At 45.8% G+C, this 21079-nt stretch overlaps 1 protein-coding gene and 1 long non-coding RNA gene across 2 annotated transcripts in view; one reads left to right on the forward strand and one right to left on the reverse strand.

The window, feature by feature from the left end:
- Positions 1-5084: 5084 nt before the first annotated feature.
- Positions 5085-21079, forward strand: part of LOC145510940 (uncharacterized) — a 136583-nt gene continuing 120588 nt past the window's right edge. The window contains exons 1-2 of the mRNA XM_081503115.1: positions 5085-5407; positions 6363-6978. Coding sequence (XP_081359241.1) covers positions 5085-5407; positions 6363-6978 — 939 coding nt within the window. The remainder of the gene's footprint in view (positions 5408-6362; positions 6979-21079) is intronic.
- Positions 14665-16034, reverse strand: LOC145511083 (uncharacterized). The gene is made up of 3 exons (XR_014057485.1): positions 15588-16034; positions 15041-15109; positions 14665-14914 (listed from the first exon to the last, which is right to left on the reverse strand). It is a non-coding gene; the product is annotated as an uncharacterized LOC145511083 (long non-coding RNA).

The following is a 21079-nucleotide window of genomic DNA, read 5'->3' on the forward strand; positions in this document are numbered from 1 at the left end:
GGCTACTGCAGCCCTTGTCTCTGCCATATCAACTTCTCATCCTGCTAGTGACTTTCCAAAAAAGGCAGTGGAGAACAGCAATATTCACTTAGACTTTAGTTGACCTTGTAAACTCTACTGTCCAGTCAAATACTATTAGCCTCTTCAACTTTCCCAGTAAATCTGTTTCCTATTAATTGATTTTCTTCTTATATTCCCCTTTCCACCTCCCTCCATCATACTAAATTGTGTATGGGGAAAGTTTTTATAGCTTACATCATAATATTATATATAAAATCTATTACGTGTTCTCTTTGGGGTCAGATTTGTTTTCATTTCACACGCATACTCAAAGTATTAACTACTTATGTGATATTGCTGGTAGCATTTCAACACTCTTTAGAATCAAATATTTGGTTCTTCATTAGCGCTGACTCTACATAAAATTGATGATCCTGGTTGTCTTTGTAATTATTTTGTTTCTAAACCTTGGACTTTACAGAGAGAATTAATTATAACATGTATCTGTTTTTTAACTGCTAAATTGGATAATGGTTTAATAGCTAAGGGTATTACTTGTAGGAATTTAAGACTTATAAGATTCAATTTCCCCCAAGTCTGTTTTTCTGCAGTGATCTACGGCTTTGATTTTAGTAACAAACCCACTAAAATGAGAGTAGGTCATGGGTTTTCATTGTGAGCCAGCCTTGCTATCTAAGCCAGAAAGCTGGGGAAAGAGAACATAATCTGGTATGAAAAACTTGGCATGGCAAAACAAATTAACAGTTTTCTTGATTCAAAAGCAGTAAAAAAAAAAAAAAAAACAAACACAACTGTACCTAATAGGTAGATGAGCTCGTATTAAATAGCATATTAGACATATAAAACCAGAATGTTTTATTTTTATTTGCAAGATGTTTATACTCTACCAATGGCTGCCCTGACTACACATAAAACTACTTAGGGAATTAAGTGAACATGTATCCTCTCACCCTGCTCCCAGAGAGTCTTGATTATTTGGTCTGAAGCAGAGTTGTGGGGAATTTGAAGCGCCCAGATAATTTCAATGTGCAGTCAGGATCAAGAATCACTGTGCTTATTCAAGTGGGGAGATGGGGGTTGATAAACAAACACTACCATGTATTAAACAGATGAATAATGAGAACCTACTCTGTGGCTCAGGGAATGCCATTCAGTGCTCTGTGGTGACCGAAACAGGAAGAAAATCCAAGAGGGGAGATATATGCATACATATGGCGGGTTCACTTTGCTGTACAGCAGAAACTAATGCAACATTTTAAAGAAACTATACTCTAATAAAAATTAATCAAAAACAAACCAAAGCAAAAAAGAATCGCTATGCTTAGCCACTAAGACTGAAATACATTTTTCTCGTCTGAATAAAGGGATTGTGTGAAATTAGACGGACCAGTTCCTGGGGAACGTGGTGCATATATGAATCATAATTAGGCCGTTTAAGTGTCAACCACAGTCTGGGCAGGGAACACCTGTAGAGCCAAGAATTAAAAATGAATGATGCCCCTTTACACCATAATGATAATCCATTCTACTCTCTGGGAAGCTATCAAAATATTCTCCTTAAAATTTTTTTCGAGTCTATTTTAAAGTGTCACAAGATAGAGTAAGATATTCAAGAAGGCTCTGAGTACCTAGCCTGGCAGAGCTAGCTGCAAAATATTTTGGCATTTTATTTATGTGCGCATCAGGCAGTGAAAGAAGGGAAGGTGGGTGTTTGCCTGAAAAAAGGAAGAAGGGTTTCACATTTGTTTTCCATCAACGAAGTCTGACTAAAAACCAAGCTACTGGAGGTGATAAAATTCCAGTTGAGCCATTTCAAATTCTAAAACATGATGCTGTTAAAGTGCTGCACTCAATATGTCAGCAAATTTGGAAAACTCAGCAGTGGCCACAGGACTGGAAAAGGCCAGTTTTCATTCCAATCCCAAAGAAGGGCAACACCAAAGAATGTTCAAACTACCACACAACTGCACTCATTTCACATGCTAGTAAGGTTATGCTCAAAATCCTTCAAGCTAGACTTCAGCAGTACGTGAACTGAGAACTTCCAGATATACAAGCTGGATTTAGAAAAGGCAGAGGAACCAGAGATCAAATTGCCAACATCTGTTGGATTATAGAGAAAGCAAGAGAATTCCAGAAAAACACCTACTTCTGCTTCATTGACTATGCTAAAGCCTTTGATTGTGTGGATCATAACCAACTGTGGAAAATTCTTTAAGAGACTGGAATACCAGACCACCTTCCTTGTCTCCTGAGAAACCTTTATGCTGGTCAAGAAGCAACAATTAGAACCTTACATTTTCTTGGGCTCCAAAATCACTGCAGATAGTGACTACGCCATGAAATCAAAAGACATTTGCTCCTTGGAAGGAAAGCTATGGCAAACTTAGACAGGTATTATAGAGCAGAGACATCATTTTACGGTCCGGATAGTCAAAGCCATGGTTTTTCCAGGAGTCGTGCTTGGATGTGAAAGTTGGACCATAAAGAAGGCTGACAGCCAAAGAATTCATGCTTTTGCACTGTGGTGCTGGCGAAGACTCCTGAGAGTCCCCTGGACAGCAAGGAGATCCAACCAGTTCATCTTAAAGGAACGCAACCTTGAATATTCATTGAAAGGACTAATGCTGACGCTGAAGTTCCAATACTTTGGCCACATGATATGAAGAATCAACTCATTGGAAAAGACCCTGATGCTGGGAAAGATTGAGGGCAGTAGGAGAAGGGGATGACAGAGGATGAGATGGTTGGATGGCATCACTGACTCAAGGGACATGAATTTAAGCAAACTCTGGGATATAGTAAAGGACAGGGATGCCTGGCGTGCTGCAGACCATGGGGTCGCAAAGAGTCAGACATGACTTAGGGACTAAACAGCAACAAACTGCTTCTTTTGCACTTTTCACATCTTGAGATCTGTTTGACGCATAAATTTCTTAAAGGTCTCTGTGTGGTGGTCAGTTGCTTCGGTCGTGTCCGACTCTTGTGACCCCACGAACCTACGTAGCCCGGCAGGCTCCTCTGTCCAGGGAATCTCCTGGTAAGAATACTGGAGCGGGTTGCCATGACCTCCTCCTAGGGGTTTTCTGGACCCAACGTCTCCTGCATTTCGGGTCAGTTCTTTTACTGCTGAGCCACCAGGGAAGCCCCTTAAAAGTCTAGCCTCATTCAAACGATAATTTATGTACTTAGAGTGCCATTTCTAGCCTTGGTCTTCTGCACACTTCACAGCTGGTCAGAGTGTGGTGACCCCTTTGTTTTCAAAGGAAACTTCATGTTCACATTCCCTCTACAGGGGTTAGTAGAGGAAGACAAGAAAACAGTCCCATGGTATTTCTGTCAGTTAATGGGAAAAAATGTTTCCTCCAAAAATATCACGATAGGTAATTTAATTAGTACACTGAAAAGAAAGGGTTTGCTACTTCATACTCCTATAGTTTTTTCTTAACACCATGAAATTAAAGACATGCCAGTGTTCATGGTATTCCTGATTACTTTCAAATAAGCAATGCAGTATATTATTTCTTTTATGTGCTTTTATAGCACATGCTGTGCAAGATAATTGACTCCATGACAGATGTCTGTATTTCAGAGGAAAATTTATTTCTGAAAGAACAAACATATATTACTAATTTAACATGGGGCTATTCATTATGTGGCCCACAAGGTGCTTTTTGATGACTTGCAAATTGAAATTAATATTTTTCTCTTGTCATTCTGAATGTGCATAAGCAAAGTTGACTGCTTGATACAACCAATTTGAAGCTTATTATACCATCTGAATGTACCTTTCTGTTCTCAATAAAGGTTGGGAACTCTTAGATTTTATTGGAAGCACTGTGTAATGAGGAAGGGTGCACTTTTATTTCTTTTCAGGGAACCATATAGGCCAGCACATTCCTCCAACTGCCCATGTTGAGTGTTGACCATTGGACCCAACTTTACAACGAAATGACTCCCGGACAAGTCTAAAAATAAGGATATAAGAAAGATTCTCTATGGATCTTCATTTGCTCTGTTACTTGTGAGACAGTCATTTCCTAGGCAGGATGATAAGAAGTCTAGGGGTCCCCATGGAGAGAGGGGTCTGGAATTCTCAAGGAGGAAGAAAGGACAAACTTTTTTTCTTTTCTCTCTACATTCCTTAGGATTATATAACAATAATGTATCCTGCCTGAGGACAGTCTCTGGATTAAACCTTCTGGCCAATCCTGTTATCTTAGAGTACATAACTCCACTGCTAACACTAGCAAGTGGGTACTCTTTCTGCCCCCTTCTGATGCCTATGTCAGAAGCTTTCTCTATCTCCTTTATACTTTAATAAAATTTTATTACACAAAAGCTCTGAGCGATCAAGCCTCGTCTGTGGCCCCGGAATGAGTTCTTCTCCTCCGGAGGCCAAGAATCCTGGCGTCTTTACGTGGTTCAGCAACCAACCTTTCACCTGTGCTCAAAATGCCAAGACACTGTCTTTTCCAAGACCAGCACTTGTAGGCACCAGCATCTGAAGACCCTGACACTTTGCCGTGAGGTGGACTGCCTTGGAGAACTGGTTAGGTGGCCAACACTGCTGTGAAGGTCAGCTGAGAAAGTGGGAAGTTTATGGACTAATGTCCATCTGCTTTTAACATAGCCTGAGACCAATTCTGCTGCTGGCAAATGAACTTGCTCAGCAGCTTCTTCTTTTTTTTTTTTCCCCTACCAGAATTTTTCCCAGGGGAAAACAGGACTCTTTACCCCCACTAGTTGCCTGGACATTTTTTCCAAGATTGTATGTATTCTTTCTATAAAATTAAGATAAGTACTAAACACAGGGGGATTATCATATTCAGAAAGGATGTACGTTGCATAAGGTTCCATTATCAGAGATGACTTTTCCTCTAGTGAGAAGAGAAACAACAGCTTTATGCAGGTCTCTTCAAGCCTCTGGAACTTTCAAAAGCTTAGCCTCTTGGGCACTACAGGAAAGAGAAGGAAAGGAGATTTTACAATTAAATTGGAAGCAATGTTTCCAAAAGAGAAACTGGGACACTAAGGACCGGTTTTGCGATGATGCTTCTAGGATGCATAAGCGGACCCCAGGCGAGGGGTTCCCGGAGGCTGGGACAAAGGAGTCTTCTCCTCACTTGCGAAGTGGGGGTGGTGGTTGGTCACTAAGTACATGCCAGGCTTCAGCGATCAGTGGCCGGACTGTGTACAACCAGCAACGCCCTGAGGCTGCAACCCCGCTGGCATCCAGGCTTGCTGGTGGCTTCCTGGGGAACACTGGCTCCCTGTCCGCGCAGCTGAAGCTGTGGCCGGGTCTGGCAGGACCTCACGGTGTGAGAAAAGGCTGCCCAGAGGTAACACTGGTGGTGTTGTCCCAAGCGTCCTCCTACATTTTAAGGTAAAAATGTGGTCAACTCACTGGACACGAAAATGACCTTGACATTACAAATGCACTGAATGGAACTTAAAAATAAAAACCACTACAATCTTAGGACTCCAGTCTCTCTCCATTTCCTTCTTTTCTCACCTAGAGTGACTTATTGAAGGGGGGTGGGTCCCAACTGCTTACTTCAGTTAATAACCCAAGGCACAGGAGACGAATAAGTGTCTTGTTCAGTCGTCCAGTCGTGTCCGACTCTTTGCGACCCCGTGGACTGCAGCACCCCAGGCCTCCCTGTCCATCACCAGCTCCTGGAGCCTGCTCAAACCCATGTCCATTGAGTCACTGATGCCATCCAACCATCTCATCCTCTGTCGTCCCCTTCTCCTCCTGCCCTCAATCTTTCCAGTATCAGGGTCTTTTCAAATGAGTCAGCTCTTCGGATCAGGTGGCCAAAGTATTGGAGTTTCAGCTTCAACATCAGTCCTTCCAATGAACACCCAGGACTGATCTCCTTTAGGATGGACTGGTTGGATCTCCTTGCAGTCCAAGGGACTCTCAAGAGCCTTCTCCAATACCACAGTTCAAAAGCATCAATTCTTCGGCGCTCAGCTTTCTTTGTAGTCTGGAGGTAAAGGCGCTGGTGCGGCTCTTGACTTGAAGGCGTCTACCAATGTGTGTGTGTGGGGGGGTGGGGGTGGGGGGGTCAGTAATGCACAGCGCCTGGCTACTTGGATATAAACCCTTCCGGTTGGAACATTCCAGATCCCTGGCGCCCAGTTTTGTCCTGCTTTGGGGTAAGGAGGGGGGTTGATTCCTGGGTTCCGTGCCTGCAGTTTAGAGGCAAACGTGGTCAGAGAGTGCGCGTTGGGCGTCGTGCGGGATGAAAAGGGTTTTGAAAAAGAAAAAAAAAAAAAAAAGGATGTACCGAAGTGGGAAGCCAAGCTAAGCAAGGGCTCCCTGCTAAGGCCAGGGGTGCGGGGAGGGAGGCGCGAACCAGGCGGCCAGGCACGTGCTCGGGAAAGGAGACTGCACTTTTCCCGCAGGTCCACCCGGCGGCCCCGGTTGGCTGGTTCCGCGCACTTTCTTTGCAGGAGTCCCTAACCGGGGGCGGGAACAGGAGGACAGGGGGGTCCTGGACTCTCTCGGGAACAGTCGTCCCGGCGCCGCGCCGGGCGGAGGGAGCCAGTCGGACATTTTCCGCGGCCTCGCTCCGGGCAGCCGGCGCGGCCACCTCGCCGGGCGGCTACGCGGGCCTCCGGAGACTCTCGGTCGCGGCCTTGACCCCTCTCCCCGCCCCGGGGCGGGAGCCCCGGCTCGCCGCCGCCTCCGGGCCGCGCGTAAGTGGGAACCCCCGGGACGGAGGCCCCTGCGGGGAGACCCCCGGGACGCGGCGCGAGCGGAGGGACAAACCGTGGGGCGGGCCCGGGAGCCGCTCTCCGGAGCGGAGGCGAGCGGCGGGCGGAGTCATCGGGAGCCCCCGCCGCCGCCGCGCGCTCGGCCTGTCCCCGCCCCGGGAGCCGGAGCCTCGCGACGAACTCCGCCCGCCGCTCGCGCTTCCGTCCCGGGCTGCGCCCGCCGCCGCGCAGGTGGGTGCCGCGGCCGCCGCCGGGCGCGCGGGGCGCGGGCGCGGGTGGGGGCGCGGGAGGGGGCCCGGGAAGTTGCGCGGATGCCCACGGGCGCCTGGAGCCCGCTGTCTCGGCCGCCTGCGCGCGCGGGCATGGGTTTCCTGCCGAGCTGCCCGGGGGTCGCAGGGAGGACCTGGCGCCGCGCCCGGGGAGGTTCTCGGGGACCGAGCGCGCCTCGCAACCCCCGCGAGCCCCCCCACCCCAACTTCTCCGACCAGACCCCGGCACCCCTGGGAGCCGAGGCTGTGGGCGAGGGGTCACCCTCCCGTCCAGGGCTCCTCATCTTCGCGCTTCTCCTGGCGCCTTCACCCCTCCGTGGGAGAGATTGTTCTTTCGCCCTTTCTGCCCTCCCACCCCCCCAACTTGGAGCGCTCTCCCTGCCAGTGAGAAAGGCTCCCCGGTTCCCCGATCGCCACCCCCCCCCACCGGTCCCTCGCCCCGGACTGGCTTCGGGGTGGAAGCGCGGGGCTCAGCCCAGTGGCTGCCCGAGGTGCCAGGTTGTCGGCGAGAGCCGGGCAGCGGTGGAAATTCCCTGCGCTCTGGTCTCGCGTCCTTGCCCAGCTCCACGCTCCTTCCTGCCCGTTTTCTGCCAGCCGGAGAGGATAACACGCCCGGGAAGGGTGATTGCCGAGGCGGGATGGAAAGTAACCACCGCTTGGATACTTTGAAACGAGGCAATGAAGCCTGCTTCCAAGTCTCCTTCCCGTCAGGGTGGCCTTGGGACGCGACCTTTTTTGGACACCCGGTGTTCTCGTCTGTAAAACGTGGATCCGCTTTGTCCACCGCTGAGGGTCGGTGTGAGGATCCAGTTGGATGATTTAGGGGGTGTTACTTTATTTTGAGCCACAGTCTCGTCTTCTGAAGGTCCTGTGTTCTAATCATCTGAGTTCAGGTCCTTCAGCTGAGACATGATTGATTGTATGTCCCGGAGTGATTTGGGTGAAAACTCGTTTTGGGGTCAAAACTCGTGTTTCTGGGTCTGATATTTAGTGTTCCGAATTGAAATCATCTCTTCCTCACCCAAAGGTGCAGAACTATGGATCTTACGTATTTCTTCTGTGGTCATAGGATTTCAAATAGCGGAATGTCGTTATTGGCACAAGTCTTTGGAAATAAGTACTGTGCTTGCTTAGGATGTTTGACAGTCTTTAAAACCTCTTTTTTCCATCTTAGGTGCAAATTTAAATTTGCTTTTAATTTTAATAGTTCAGGAAGTAGACTTATTTTAGTAAAGTAAGTTCAGAATTTAGCTCAAACAAACTACATGTGCACTATCATTTGTAAATTTTCAGTTTAAAATCACAGGCACAAGAAGCATTGTTAGCACCACTCTTATTTATGAAGAAAGCAGTTAAAAGGCCTAAGAAGTCAGCTTTAGACTTGAGGTTCAATAGGTATGGCCCATTGTTCATGAATTCCTGATTTAATAGGCATTTAATGAGTTACTATATTGTGCAATGCATTGTGCTATATGCTTTTAAGTATAGATATGCCAAAGCCTTTGATTGTGTGGATGACAACAAACTATGGAAAATTCTTAAAGAGATGAGAATATCAGACCACCTGACCTTCCTCCTGAGAAATCTGTATGCAGGTCAAGAAGCAACAGTTAGAACTGGACATGGAACAACATATTGGTTCCAAATCGGGAATGGAGTACGTCAAGGCTGTATATTGTCACCCTTCTTATTTAACTTATATGCAGAGTACATCATGCAAAATTCTGGGCTGGATGAAGCCCAAGCTGGAATCAAGATTGCCGGGAAAAATATCAATAACCTCAGAGATGCAGATGACACCACCCTTATGGCAGAAAGCGAAGAAGAACTATAGAGCCTCTTGATGGAAGTGAAAGCGGAGAGTGAAAAAGTTGGCTTAAAGCTCAACATTCAGAAAACTAAGATACTGGCATCCAGTCCCATCACTTCATGGCAAATAGATGGAGAAACAATGGAAACAGTGAGAGACTTTATTTTTTGGGGCCCCCAAATCACTCCAGATGGTGACTGCAGCCATGAAATTAAAAGATGCTTGCTCCTTGGAAGAAAAGCTATGACCAACCTAGACAGCATATTAAAAAGCAGAGACATTACTTTGCCAACAAAAGTCCCTGTAGTCAAAGCTATGGTTTTTCCAGTAGTCATGTATGGATGTGAGAGTTGGACCATAAAGAAAGCTGAGTGCCGAAGAGTTGATGCTTTTGAACTGTGGTGTTGGAGAAGATTCTTGAGAGTCCCTTGGACATCAAGGAGATCCATCTAGTCCATCCTAAAGGAAATCAGTCCTGAATATTCATTGGAAGGACCGATGCTGAAGCTGAAACTCCAATACTTTGGCCACCTGATGAGAAGAACTGACTCACTGGAAAAGACCCTGATCCTGGGAAAGATTGAAGGCAGGAGGTGAAGGGGACAACAGAGGATGAGATGGTTGGATGGCATCACCGACTAAATGGACATGAGTTTGAGTAAACTCTGGAAGTTGGTGATGGACAGGGAGGCCTGGCGTGCTACTGTCCATGGGGTCGCAAAGAATCGGACATGGTTGAGTGACTGAACTAACTGATAGAATATATTTCTTGCCCTAGAGAAACTTTCAATCTAACTTAAATGCTAATATTTTTATTTCATATTTTATGTAAGTATCATATATTCTAATAACTACATATGGCAGTGTAGTCAAGAATACATTACTGAAGACCCTTTAAGAACACTTTTTGGTGAATATACTGAATAGATTGGAAACAATAAGTTTAGTTAAGCCAGTGTTTTCTGAAATAAAATTTTAAGTGCCTCTACATCATCAAATGGGAGCCTTTCTTGGAAATAAATCTATATTTTTAGAATGAAAGCTCAGAAAAGCATCCATGTATGTGTTCGTAGCAATAAATGTTAAAAAGGCTTTCCCTTCTTCAGGAGATCTTCCCAACCCAAGGATTGAACCCAGGTCTGCTGCGTCGCTGGCAGATTCTTTACTAACTGAGCCACAGGGGAAGCCCATTAAAAACTGTAGACATTTCAGTTCTAACTTCAGTCAGTTAGTCAATTTATGATGTCCATATACAATTTTTTCTCAACTCCTTGAGAAGGAAATTATAATGCCTAAAAAAAAAAAAAAAATACAGAAATTGAAATAAGTTGAAACTTGACCTTTGTGGCCTGGTGGGCCCTGGATTGGTTCTAGAATTTGGCTTAAAAAGTTACAAGATTTCAAAAAAAAAAAGTTGCACGATTCTTAGACATTTTTTAAGAAACCATTTAAAAAAGGTTTTAGTTGGTCCAGAGAATGGGCCGGAATCCCACTTGGAAAAACCAGATTGACCAGACTAGGTTGTATTTGGTGTGACTTGGTGACATTTCTGATTCTTTTCCTGCTCCTTGAAAGAATTCATCCATTTGCAGGATATGTGTAGGATTTCATAGACATTACCTACCAGCACTCGGCTTTGAGTGGAGAAGGAAATGGCCACCCACTCTGGTATTCTTACCTGGAGAATCCCATGGACAGAGAAGCCTGGTTGGTTACAGCCCATAGGGTCGCAAAGAGTCGGACATGACTGAGCGACTGAACCACCACGACCACTCAGCTTTGAGAGTTTGGATGCAGCTCACACAGGGAGGCAAGGCAGGTTTCTGGGCAGCCTGAGGAATATGAAGTTAACTTTACGCTTGGCCTTATTGCTCAGTGCCTTTGTTTTCCTATTTGTGACCTGAGATTAAAGATCGTGTCACTGCCCTGAAACTGTGTGATTTGATGTAATAGTCATGAATATCGAGCCAGAAAGCTGCTTGTGCATGTAAGAACTTTCTCTTGCCTTTTAACTCCTTCAGCTAGTAAAAGCTGATTGTGAAAAGCACATACAAATAGCTGAAGAGAAGGGCTCTCTCTTCTCTTAGTGGTGGCCTGTGCTCTCAAGTCTCCTGAGAGAAGTTGGCATCATCTTATCGCTACAGTTTACTGTACTGATGTAGAGAATAAGACCTTCTTCTTAGCCAAGGTTGAACAGCCAATGGCAGAAGTAGAACTATACTTTCAACTGCCTGAAAATAGTTCTCTGGTTTGTCCTTACCACATGTGGTCTCTTACCATCCAGGGCGCATCAAAAATCTCACATTTATAATTTGGGTGTGGTTAAGAATTTTGGCTTTGGGGTTTTGATGGGCCTGGGTTTGTGTCCCGCCAGGCATTTACTAGTCTTGTAACTCTCGGTAACTTACTTAATCTCTTAAGTTCTCAGTTTCCTCATCTGCCAAATAGTAATAAAGGAAGTACTTAGCTCAAAGGGCTATTGTAAGAATTAGATGAACTAATCAATGTGAAGTGCTTATTAGCACATTGCCTGTTACTTGTTTCGTCCCTATTACTCAAGTAGTTATTTCAGTTTTCTGCGGGGAGGAGGTTGACAATTCAGAGGTCCAAAGTTTTAAATAAGTGCATAAAAATATGAATACATCGCCACCTTCAGTATTTTTGAATTAGCCATTCCCATTGGCTTTATTAATTTATTTACCAGGTGTTTATTGAGCTCCTACTATGTGTTGGGCCTTCGTAGGCACTGGCATGCAATGCGATACAAGCCAGTTAGTGTCACTCTCTTAGGACCTAAAAGTCTGGGGAAGGGTATAGACTTGTAAACAGAAAATCGCAGTCTTAGGTGATTGGTGTGTGGAGCAATGCAGACAACCCCGGGAGACAGACAGGACCATAGTGGAGGCCTCAGTGTGTGGGTATCATGCAGTGTCGCCTGATCCTAACGGGTTGGTGGTGGTCAGGGAAGACTTCCCGTGAGCGTACTAAGACCTGGAGAATGAGTGATAGTCCTCGACTGAAGGAGTTGGAGGACTGAAGCGTGTCCCAGACCAAGGCGATCAGGGCATGATGCTTGGAACGGAAGTCAGGTGGATAATGTCAAAGCGTCAAGAAGGGAGAGCTGGAGTGGTGAGGCAGCCGGAGAAACCCAGACTTCGTCTAAAGGGATCAGTAGAAACTTGGCTGCAGCCAACTGTTGCCAGACGCCCTGATTTTTAATGAGGAGCTTAATATTCATATTTCATAAATGTGAAATGGCCCAAATGTTTTTAAAACTTATTGTGGGGGCCGAAACAGACGCATTTTGTAGTTGGTATTCACCTGGGGCCACCACTGTATGGCCTGCCTTTTAGGGAATGGAAGAAGTTTAGTGCGGGTAAAGGAAACCATCTTAGAAGAAGGGGCGATGGAAGAGCCCGTAGGTAGGTGCAGACCTGCTTCCTGCAGGGCCTCGTGGCGCTGGCTGAGGAGGGCTGGCTTAATCCCTAGTGCGGCGGATGACATCGAAGGCTGGACCGAGAGCGCTGATGAGGTTTGTATTTACAGGGTGCGTTCTGGCTGTGTCTGCATCTGTGCGCGTGCACGCGTGTTGCATCACTCATTCAGGTCTGACTCTTTGCGACCCCATGGACGGTAGTCCGTCCATGGCATTTCTTAGGCAAGAAGGCTGGAGTGGGTTGCCATTTCCTACGCCAGGGGATTTTCCTGACCGAGGGATCGAACCCGCCTCTCTTGCGTCTCCTGCATTGGCAGGCAGATTGTTTGTTACCACTGTGCCACCTGGGAAACCTCTGTTCTAGCTACTGTATGGAAAAATGACTGGGAAGAGGCTGTAGTGATAACTGTTTCAAAAGCTGTCACAATGGTGCTATTAAGAAATGCGTCTAGAAGCAGATACTCAAGCAGGATTGGAGAGAGATGGGTAGATTGCAGAGATGTGTTTGAACTTCCACTGTTGGGAGATAGCTCTTCCTTAGTCCCTCAGGTGTCCTCACATCTTGTGAGCAGAGGCACTGACCGTTTTCATTCCAGACTATCTTTTCAGGGACTTTGGTACAGCATATAGCTATGGAAAATAGAAGTAGTGTTTCTCTGTGTAGCAAAGCGTAGGTTGGTTTACTGTGGACTGTAAAAGATTTGGTACACTCTAAAGCTCAACATTCAGAAAACTAAGATCATGGCATCTGGTCCCATCACCTCATGGGAAATAGATGGGGAAACAGTGCAAACAGTGTCCGACTTTACTTTTTTGGGCTCCAAAATCACTGCTGATGGTGATTGCAGCCATGAAATTAAAAGACGCTTACTCCTTGGAAGGAAGGTTATGACCAACCTAGATAGCATATTTAAAGGCAGAGACATTACTTTGCCAACAAAGGTCCGTCTAGTCAAGGCTCTGGTTTTTCCAGTGTTCATGTATGGATGTGAGAGTTGGACAGTGAAGAAAGCTGAGCACCGAAGAATTGATGCTTTTGAACTGTGGTGTTGGAGAAGACTCTTGAGAGTCCCTTGGACTGCAAGGAGATCCAACCAGTCCATCCTAAAGGAGATCAGCCCTGGGTGTTCACTGGAAGGACTGATGTTGAAGCTGAAACTCCAATAGTTTGGCCACCTCATGCGAAGAGTTGACTCATTGGAAAAGACCCTGATGCTGGGAAGGATTGGGGGCAGGAGGAGAAGGGGATGACAGAGGATGAGATGGCTGGATGGCATTACCGACTCGATGGACATGGGTTTGGGTAGACTCTGGGAGTTGGTGATGGACAGGGAGGCCTGGCTGCGATTCATGGGGTCGCAGAGAGTCGGACACGACTGAGCGACTGAAGTGAACTGAACTGAAGCTCAGGGAATCCCCTCTCTAGTGCAAATCATTGGGTAGATAGGTATTGCCCATCATACTGTGGGAATTGGGTTTCACAGAACTGGCACAGCTGTGCTAATACTCCTGCTACTGTTTTGTTTTGTTTTTGTGTTTTTTGAGTAATGTAATCCTTTGTCTCTGACCTAGTAATCCCATTCCTTGTGCCAGCATCCATGAAACTGTGGCATGCTTATTTGTTAGTACTAGCCACGGAGCTTAGCCACGGGCCACATTGTTTAGACTTGTTTCAGTTAATTAAAATGAAAAAATGTTGCTTCCTCAGTCACTCTAGACACATGGCAAATGCTTAATAGCCACATGTGGCAAGTGGCCACTGTAGCCGGCAGAGCAGATAATAGAACATTTCCATCGTTGCAGAAAGGTCTGTTGGATGTCGCTGGTTTAAAGCTTCAGACTTTTTGTATTCTTGGATGAGTAGAGGCAGACGTTGTTGACTATGGCAGCATGCAAATGATGCCTGTTAGATAGTGTTAGATTCATAGAGGTTCCTTTGTACAAAGGAAATATTTCAGCGTGAATAATTAGTACAGTATTTAGTTCACACCTGCTGGGGAAAAAAGAGTAGAGAATTGTCTGCAGTGTCGGCTTGGAGACCGGGCAGACTGCGGCCATGTGGCCGTGTGAGTTCTCCATATGGGGGGTGTTCCTCAAAATCACGTGTGGCCGTGAGCTAGGGGTCTGGGCCCAAAGGAGCTGGAGCCTCTGAACGCTGCCTTCAGCTCCATCTCCCAGCCATGCCTAATGGGCAAGAACAAGAGTGGCACGTTGGCAGCGAGGTTCTGGAAGGCAGCCAGGCCAGCAGCACGCAGACAGCCCCTGTGCCGCCTGCACGCAAGGAAAGGATGGGGGCACGGAGATTTCCATGTGGCTCCTGAACGGGGAGTGTACGGGGACGGCCTCAAGAAAAGAAGAAACTGGACTCAAAAAAAAAAAAAAACCAACCCACAAAAACACAGAAGTGTAAATCACAACCTTTAATGACACAGCGGAGGCGGGGGAGAAGGCCAGGACCCAAGAAAAGCAGCAGATCCGAGTTCCTATCAGATGCGGGCAGCTCATGTTGAGGAGGGCATGGACCACAAGCACTGGGAAGACACAGCACAACTTTCTTCCTGTCCTTCTGTAGTTCTGTCGGTCTAGCCAACAGCTGCGGAAGCCACCGGGACAGATACTGACCCATATCCAGGGTGCCGTTGACTGCTGGCCCTGCCGTTACAGTGTAAGCAAAACAAAGGAATTCTAAAGGGTACAGGTGGAGAATCAGGCTACTATCTACTATTTCTATGAGAAAAAATGCCTTTTCAAAAACCAGATATTGTGAATTTCACGTACCTGTGCTGTAAGAAACTGCTTCACGATGGTCCTTATTTGTAGCGCGGTCAAATTTCACTTCTATGACGACTAACTCATGTTTCAAAAAAATCGAAGTTTTAGACAATTTTAAAGATTGATCTTATTGAGTGCTTATATTCATGACCCAGAACCTGCTAAGGATGCCCCCTTGTAGAACTCTTTTGACGAAAGCTTTCATAAAGAGGAAATGTTAATTTCGAAGTAGAAAGATGATCATTTGCATGTAACTGGAGGCTTCTATGGTGTTTACAGAAAACTTACAAGAGTTATACATTTACCTCTTGCTTGCCTTACTAATTTTCACAAATAATCCTTCTCCAGCTTCAGTAACTGCTGGGAGAGTCAAGGTCAGGTGCTATCAGAGTTTGTAACTAATGTAGAGTCCCTGCATAAAAGTTCCAGTTAATGAGGTTTTACTCCATTTAGTGTTTTAATGCTGCTTTGCTAAATGTTTTATTTTATATTTTTTTAATTGTGAGTTTAAAATGTTTTATTTTTTTTGGAGTGGTAACGGTTGGTGACTCACCCGGCCACATTCTCGCCTCCTCTGCCCCCCAGCATATGGCCACGCCAGCCGTTCAGTGTGCTGTGTTCTCTTTCCGGTTTGTTTGCCCCGGCTCCTAACCCGTGCGTCAGGCTTACGCCGACTCGTGCCTCCCTTCTCTTCATACAAACAGCGTGAAATTAGAAATCGTTGTTGTCTGTTGTATTTCTGAAGATCAGAATTTCACCAGTTTCACGCTGTCCCTTCTCAGGCTGGGCGTGGTAAATCATCTTTGGAAAACTGGCTCCAGTAGTGAAACAAACCAGGAGACGTGCTGTTTATTGCGTGAGTCACCGATGGGTTCACATGAAAGGAAATGATACCAGATTGCTTTTCGCCCACGTCATTGTTAACATCTTATTTTAAAATCGGCCTGAAATAAGGAAATCAAGATAAAGTGATCAGCTCTCTGTTTCCCCCAGAGAATGTGGAGGGATCTGGGTTCTAAGGTGATTGTGACAGGAACCCTGAGGGCCACACATTCTGCTTTGCCCTTTAACCTGTGATTTCCTGTGGTGCAGAACTTCTGAGGGTGTGCATTTTCTCAAGTTGCACACCAGTAATTTTAATCAGGAGCAGAGTAGGTTCGTTCTATTATAAACCATTTCCTCCACGGCCAAGTTGCCTCACTTAGCTATTACTGCATGCCTAATCGACCACAGTGAGATGTCTTTAAAACATTTTCCAGGGGACTAAGGACTTTGGGGAGAATTTTTATAAGGGAAAATGCCGAGGAGGAGAGTCTGAAGGGTTTCTTTGCATAGATTAATGTCTCCAGAGAGACTGATGAGTCAAGGAGCCTGTTAATAGGATATGTAAATGTAACCTTTCACCTAGTTACTGCCATTACCTAAGTCATAACTATGTAGTTTTAGCAAATTGTTTGAACTGGTTCCAGTTACTCAATAAAACAGAGCCTGTTGGTCTCATTCTTTTCTAGTCTGCAGTCAGCCCCACTTCAAAGTTTGCATTGCCCTGGGCTTTCCCTGTCTCCTTCTGTTTTAACCACAGCTTGTCATCCTGGTAGAGTTTTCCACTAATTTCTTTGTCTTTGGCTTTAGTTAAGCATTTGTGGAAAGTGTTTACATCTGTGTATTTGATATTAACTTCTAGCTTTTTGTTCCTGATAGGGTGGTCTTCCCTGGTGGCTCAGCGGTAAAGAACCTGCCTGCAATGCAGGAACCACAGGAGACGGGGGTTCCATCCCTGGGTCGGGAAGATCCCCTGGAGGAGGGCATGGCAACCCACTGCAGTATTCTTGCCTGGAGAATCCCATGGACAGAGGAGCCTGGCAGGGCTACAGTCCATACAGCTGCAAAGAGTTGGACACGGACTGAGCGATTTGGCCCACACGCACACATCACTTATTCAACATCATTTTATTCTCTGCCAGCCATGTTCCCAGGGCTACTCGTGACCCTAGAAATCTGAGAGGGAGTAAAACATTCATGATCTGTGGCTGTCGTGGAGCGTAGAGTCCAAGATGAAGACAGTCATTAATTAACTTTTTGAAAAGCACACCAGTTAATAATTGCGTGATTACAAACAGAGGTAAATGCTCTGAATAGAGCAGTAGGTTTTGTGGGTTTGTATAACAGGAACCCCAGGAAGTGATGCTTGCTTGATAACAGAAGCATGAGTAGGAGAATGTGAGAAAAAGTGGGAAAGAGTGTTGCACACGGCGGAGGGACGTTAGTGAGGAGGCCCCGCAACGGAAAGGAACAGACCGGAATCAAGGAACTGAGGACTTAGCATTCAGGGGAGAATGGAGAGAGGTGAGGCTGGATACTCAGGCTGGGGCCAGTTAAGAGTTGGGTCTTTATCCCAAGGACCGTGGAGAGTGTTGAAACAGGGGCTGCTGACCCCATGAGATTTTTGTTTTGGTAGGATCATCTGTGGGGGAGTGAGTTGGAGGGGCGCCCAAGGTGGCCGTGGGGAGGTGGTGGGTGGCTTCTGCGCTAATCCAAGTGGATTGACAAGAGGTGCGAAGCCTGCTGTATGTGCTGGGAAGTGGCAGTGACAATAGATTAGAAGTGTTTCAGGGGATAACATCAATTACACTTGCGAATAAGATGGGATTTTCTTTTATTCATTCAACAAATATTTAGTGAGTTTTAAACTTTATGCCAAGCTCTGGGACTATAACTATGAGCAAGATACACAAGATCCCTGTACTCATGGAGTTTATATATTAATGGGCATGGTGGCTAATCAGTAAATTCAAAAAATATATATAAATAATATATAATAAACATAAATATAATAAATACATAAATATTCAGTTCAGTCACTCAGTCATCTCCGACTCTTTGCAACCCCATGAACCACAGCAGGCCAGGCCTCCCTGTCCATCACCAACTGCCGGAGTTTACTCAAACTCATGTCCATTGAGTCGATGATGCCATCCAACCATCCCATCCTCTGTCGTCCCCTTCTCCTCTCGCCCCCAATCTTTCCCAGGATCAGGGTCTTTCCCAATGATTCAGTTCTTCACATCAGGTGGCCAAAGTATTGGAGTTTCAGCTTCAACATCAGTCCTTCCAATGAATACCCAGGACTGATTTCCTTTAGGATGGGCTGGTTGGATCTCCTTGCAGTCCAAGGGACTCTCAAGAGTCTTCTCCAACACCGCAGTTCAAAAGCATCAATTCTTCGGCACTCAGCTTTCTTCACAGTCCAACTCTCACATCCATACATGACTACTGGAAAAACCATAGCCTTGACTAGACCTTTGTTGGCAAAGTAATGTCTCTGCTTTTTTATAAATTAAATAAAATAAATATATATGTATATATATAATTTCAGATAAGTCCTGTAAGGAAAAATGAAGCTGTGTAAGGAAATTGAGGACAGAGGAGGGCTCCTCATATAGGATAGTCAAGAAAGACCTTTTTGAAGATGTGACGTCTGAACTAAGACCCAAATGAAGTGGGAGAACTACCGATACACAAACCCTCTTCCAAGCAGAGGGAAGAGCAAGCACAAGGTCTTGAGGTTGGCACAGGGACCCCTCACCCCCAGAGATTACCAAGGAGGCCAGGATGTGTAGAAATACAGGAGGAAGGAAGAAAGATGTCAAGGATGCCTTGCCAATGCTTGAAACGTAGAACGTCTAAATAGATTCATTACATTCTCTTTAGGCATAACCAGCTTTTGAAAACCACACAACCCCAGGTTGCTTGGCCACTCACCTGATTTTAACACTGCTCCTGGGACAGCTTCCTTCCTCACACCTTACTAAAAACCTGGCAGTGATGTCTGCATGTCCGTTCTCTCGACGATGACCCCTCTGTCAGCTCAGTGGAAGGGCCTGCTCTTACTTTAAGCCCATTTCAGCTCTCCCTGGACTTCTCAGTTAGTCAGCTGAAGGCCTGCCTTGTGTTTGTTCGTTGAGACCGTCCACATACTTGACTGTTTTTCTCCTCATGTTTCATGTATTCACCATGGTGATGTTCTGTGCTTAGTCACCCAGTTGTGTCCAACTCTTTGCGATGCCATGGACTGCAGCCTGCCAGGCTCCTCTGTCCATGGGATTCTCCAGGCAAGAATACTGGAGTGGGTGTCCATGCCGTCCTCCAGGGGATCTTCCCAACCCAGGGATCGAACTCTGGTCTCCTGCACTGCGGGCGGGTTCTTTACCAGCTGAGCCACCAGGGAAACCCGTGCACCACAGGCTTAGTCTCTCAGTCACGTCTGACTCTTTGCGACCCCTCCTGGTACCTCTTTCCAGCTCTTCCTTCAAGGCCAAGTTCTTAAGTGATGTGTTACCTTTTCTACCAGTTTCTTTTGATCTGCTCCACCTGACCCGGGTCACGGAGGTCCTCAGCCTGCTCAGTCTGTGTCACGTCATTTTACTTCCGTGGGTGACTTGAAAAGGCACTACTTCTAAGCGCCACCATTGTTCCAAAGGAAAATATTTAGGATTATATTCTTCCCTCCTGGGGAAAAATGGGCGTGAACACCGGCTCTGCTCTGGTGTTGGTGTAACAGTGGCCAGAAAACCGACTGGCTGAGGTTTAGTTTCCTTGTCTGCTTACCTGTTTCTTTCCCAGCGTGGTTGTACGGAAGAAGGAAAGTAAAACATGGAAAATGTGCTTTAAACAAATGCAGGACCTCTTCAACATTTCAGAAGGACGTACTTCCTGCCCTCACCTCAACTGCAGGTTTTTCACGTCAGTTTGCCCCAGTGTGGAATCGTGTGTGCTGCAAGGGTTCTGGGAGGTGTCCCGAGTGCTCAGCCACACCCTGCGAGCTGGGGACAGCTCAGTCCATGGCCTGTGTGTCCATCTCCTGGGGCTGCTCTAACAAAACCCCACAAGCTAATGGCTTAAACCTCAGCAATTTACTGTCTCAGAGTTCCAGAGGCTCTGAGATCACTGTACTGGCGGGGCTGCTTTCCTCTAGGAGTGTGAGGGAGACCCCTATACCTTCTTCTCTCTGAACTTCTGGGAGCTCCAGGCATTCCTTGGCTTGTCGATAGAATTCTCCCTTTGTCTTCACCCTTCATAGCCTTTCTTCTGTATCCCACTGTCCGTGTTTCCTGTGTTTATAAGGACACAGTCATTGGATGATAGCCCACTCTTGTGACCTATTCGTAACTTGATCATCCACATAGACCCTATTTCCAAATAAGGTCACATTCACAGGTACTAGAAGTTAAGACTTGAACATCTTTTTAGGGCTACAATTTAATTCATATTGACATGATTCAATACACATATGAAAAAGAGAAGTCAAAAAATTGCTGAACTAGCTCTGTATTACTAGAATGACTCAGAGGAGCTGCATTAGGTATGTCAGAGCTAGTTTCCTGTATGATATGGGGCGAAATAAATGAAATACTTGGTAAAAATTAGGTGTGAAATGCTTATTTTAGAGTTCTGCAGTCCTGTTAGTTTCGAATTGGTATAGCTTAGAGCACAGAGGGCCCGCCAAGAGAAGGAACAAAAGAACCCAATAATTTTTCTTCTGTTTTATAATAGTACATCAGTTATTGTATGGATGTGAATGAAAAAACTATGCGGTCCGTGTGTGTATTCATATAATCTTTATGTGACCTTTTTTGTGTGGCAAATTTTATTGCTTCTATTGATTTTTTTTTTTTTTTTTTTTGGCCCAGCCTGCTTCTCTTTGACTTTCTGGAAGGCCACATGTGGTCCTATGACAAACTGATCCCTCCTCTGCTAAACACCCAAAAGAGTCGGCTGTTTTTCTCTTATTAGGTGCTCCAGCCTTGTTGATAATACTCATTCGTCTCTTAGACTTAAAAAAATACCACTGGTATATTTTTTGTCATCATTTTTTGTTGTTGCTGGTTTGTTATTTTTTGATAGTGCATGGGACAGTTTGATACATTGTTATCTGTCGATGTTGGAGGGTACTGAAGTGCATCCCTACCCACTCCAGTGTTCTTGCCCGGAGAAGCCCAGGGACGGAGGAGCCTGGTGGGCTGCCATCTCTGGGGTCGCACAGAG

Source organism: Giraffa tippelskirchi, chromosome 6 (assembly GCF_054371585.1).
Source record: "Giraffa tippelskirchi isolate mGirTip1 chromosome 6, T2T-mGirTip1v1.2.pri, whole genome shotgun sequence".
Classification (NCBI taxonomy): domain Eukaryota; kingdom Metazoa; phylum Chordata; class Mammalia; order Artiodactyla; family Giraffidae; genus Giraffa; species Giraffa tippelskirchi.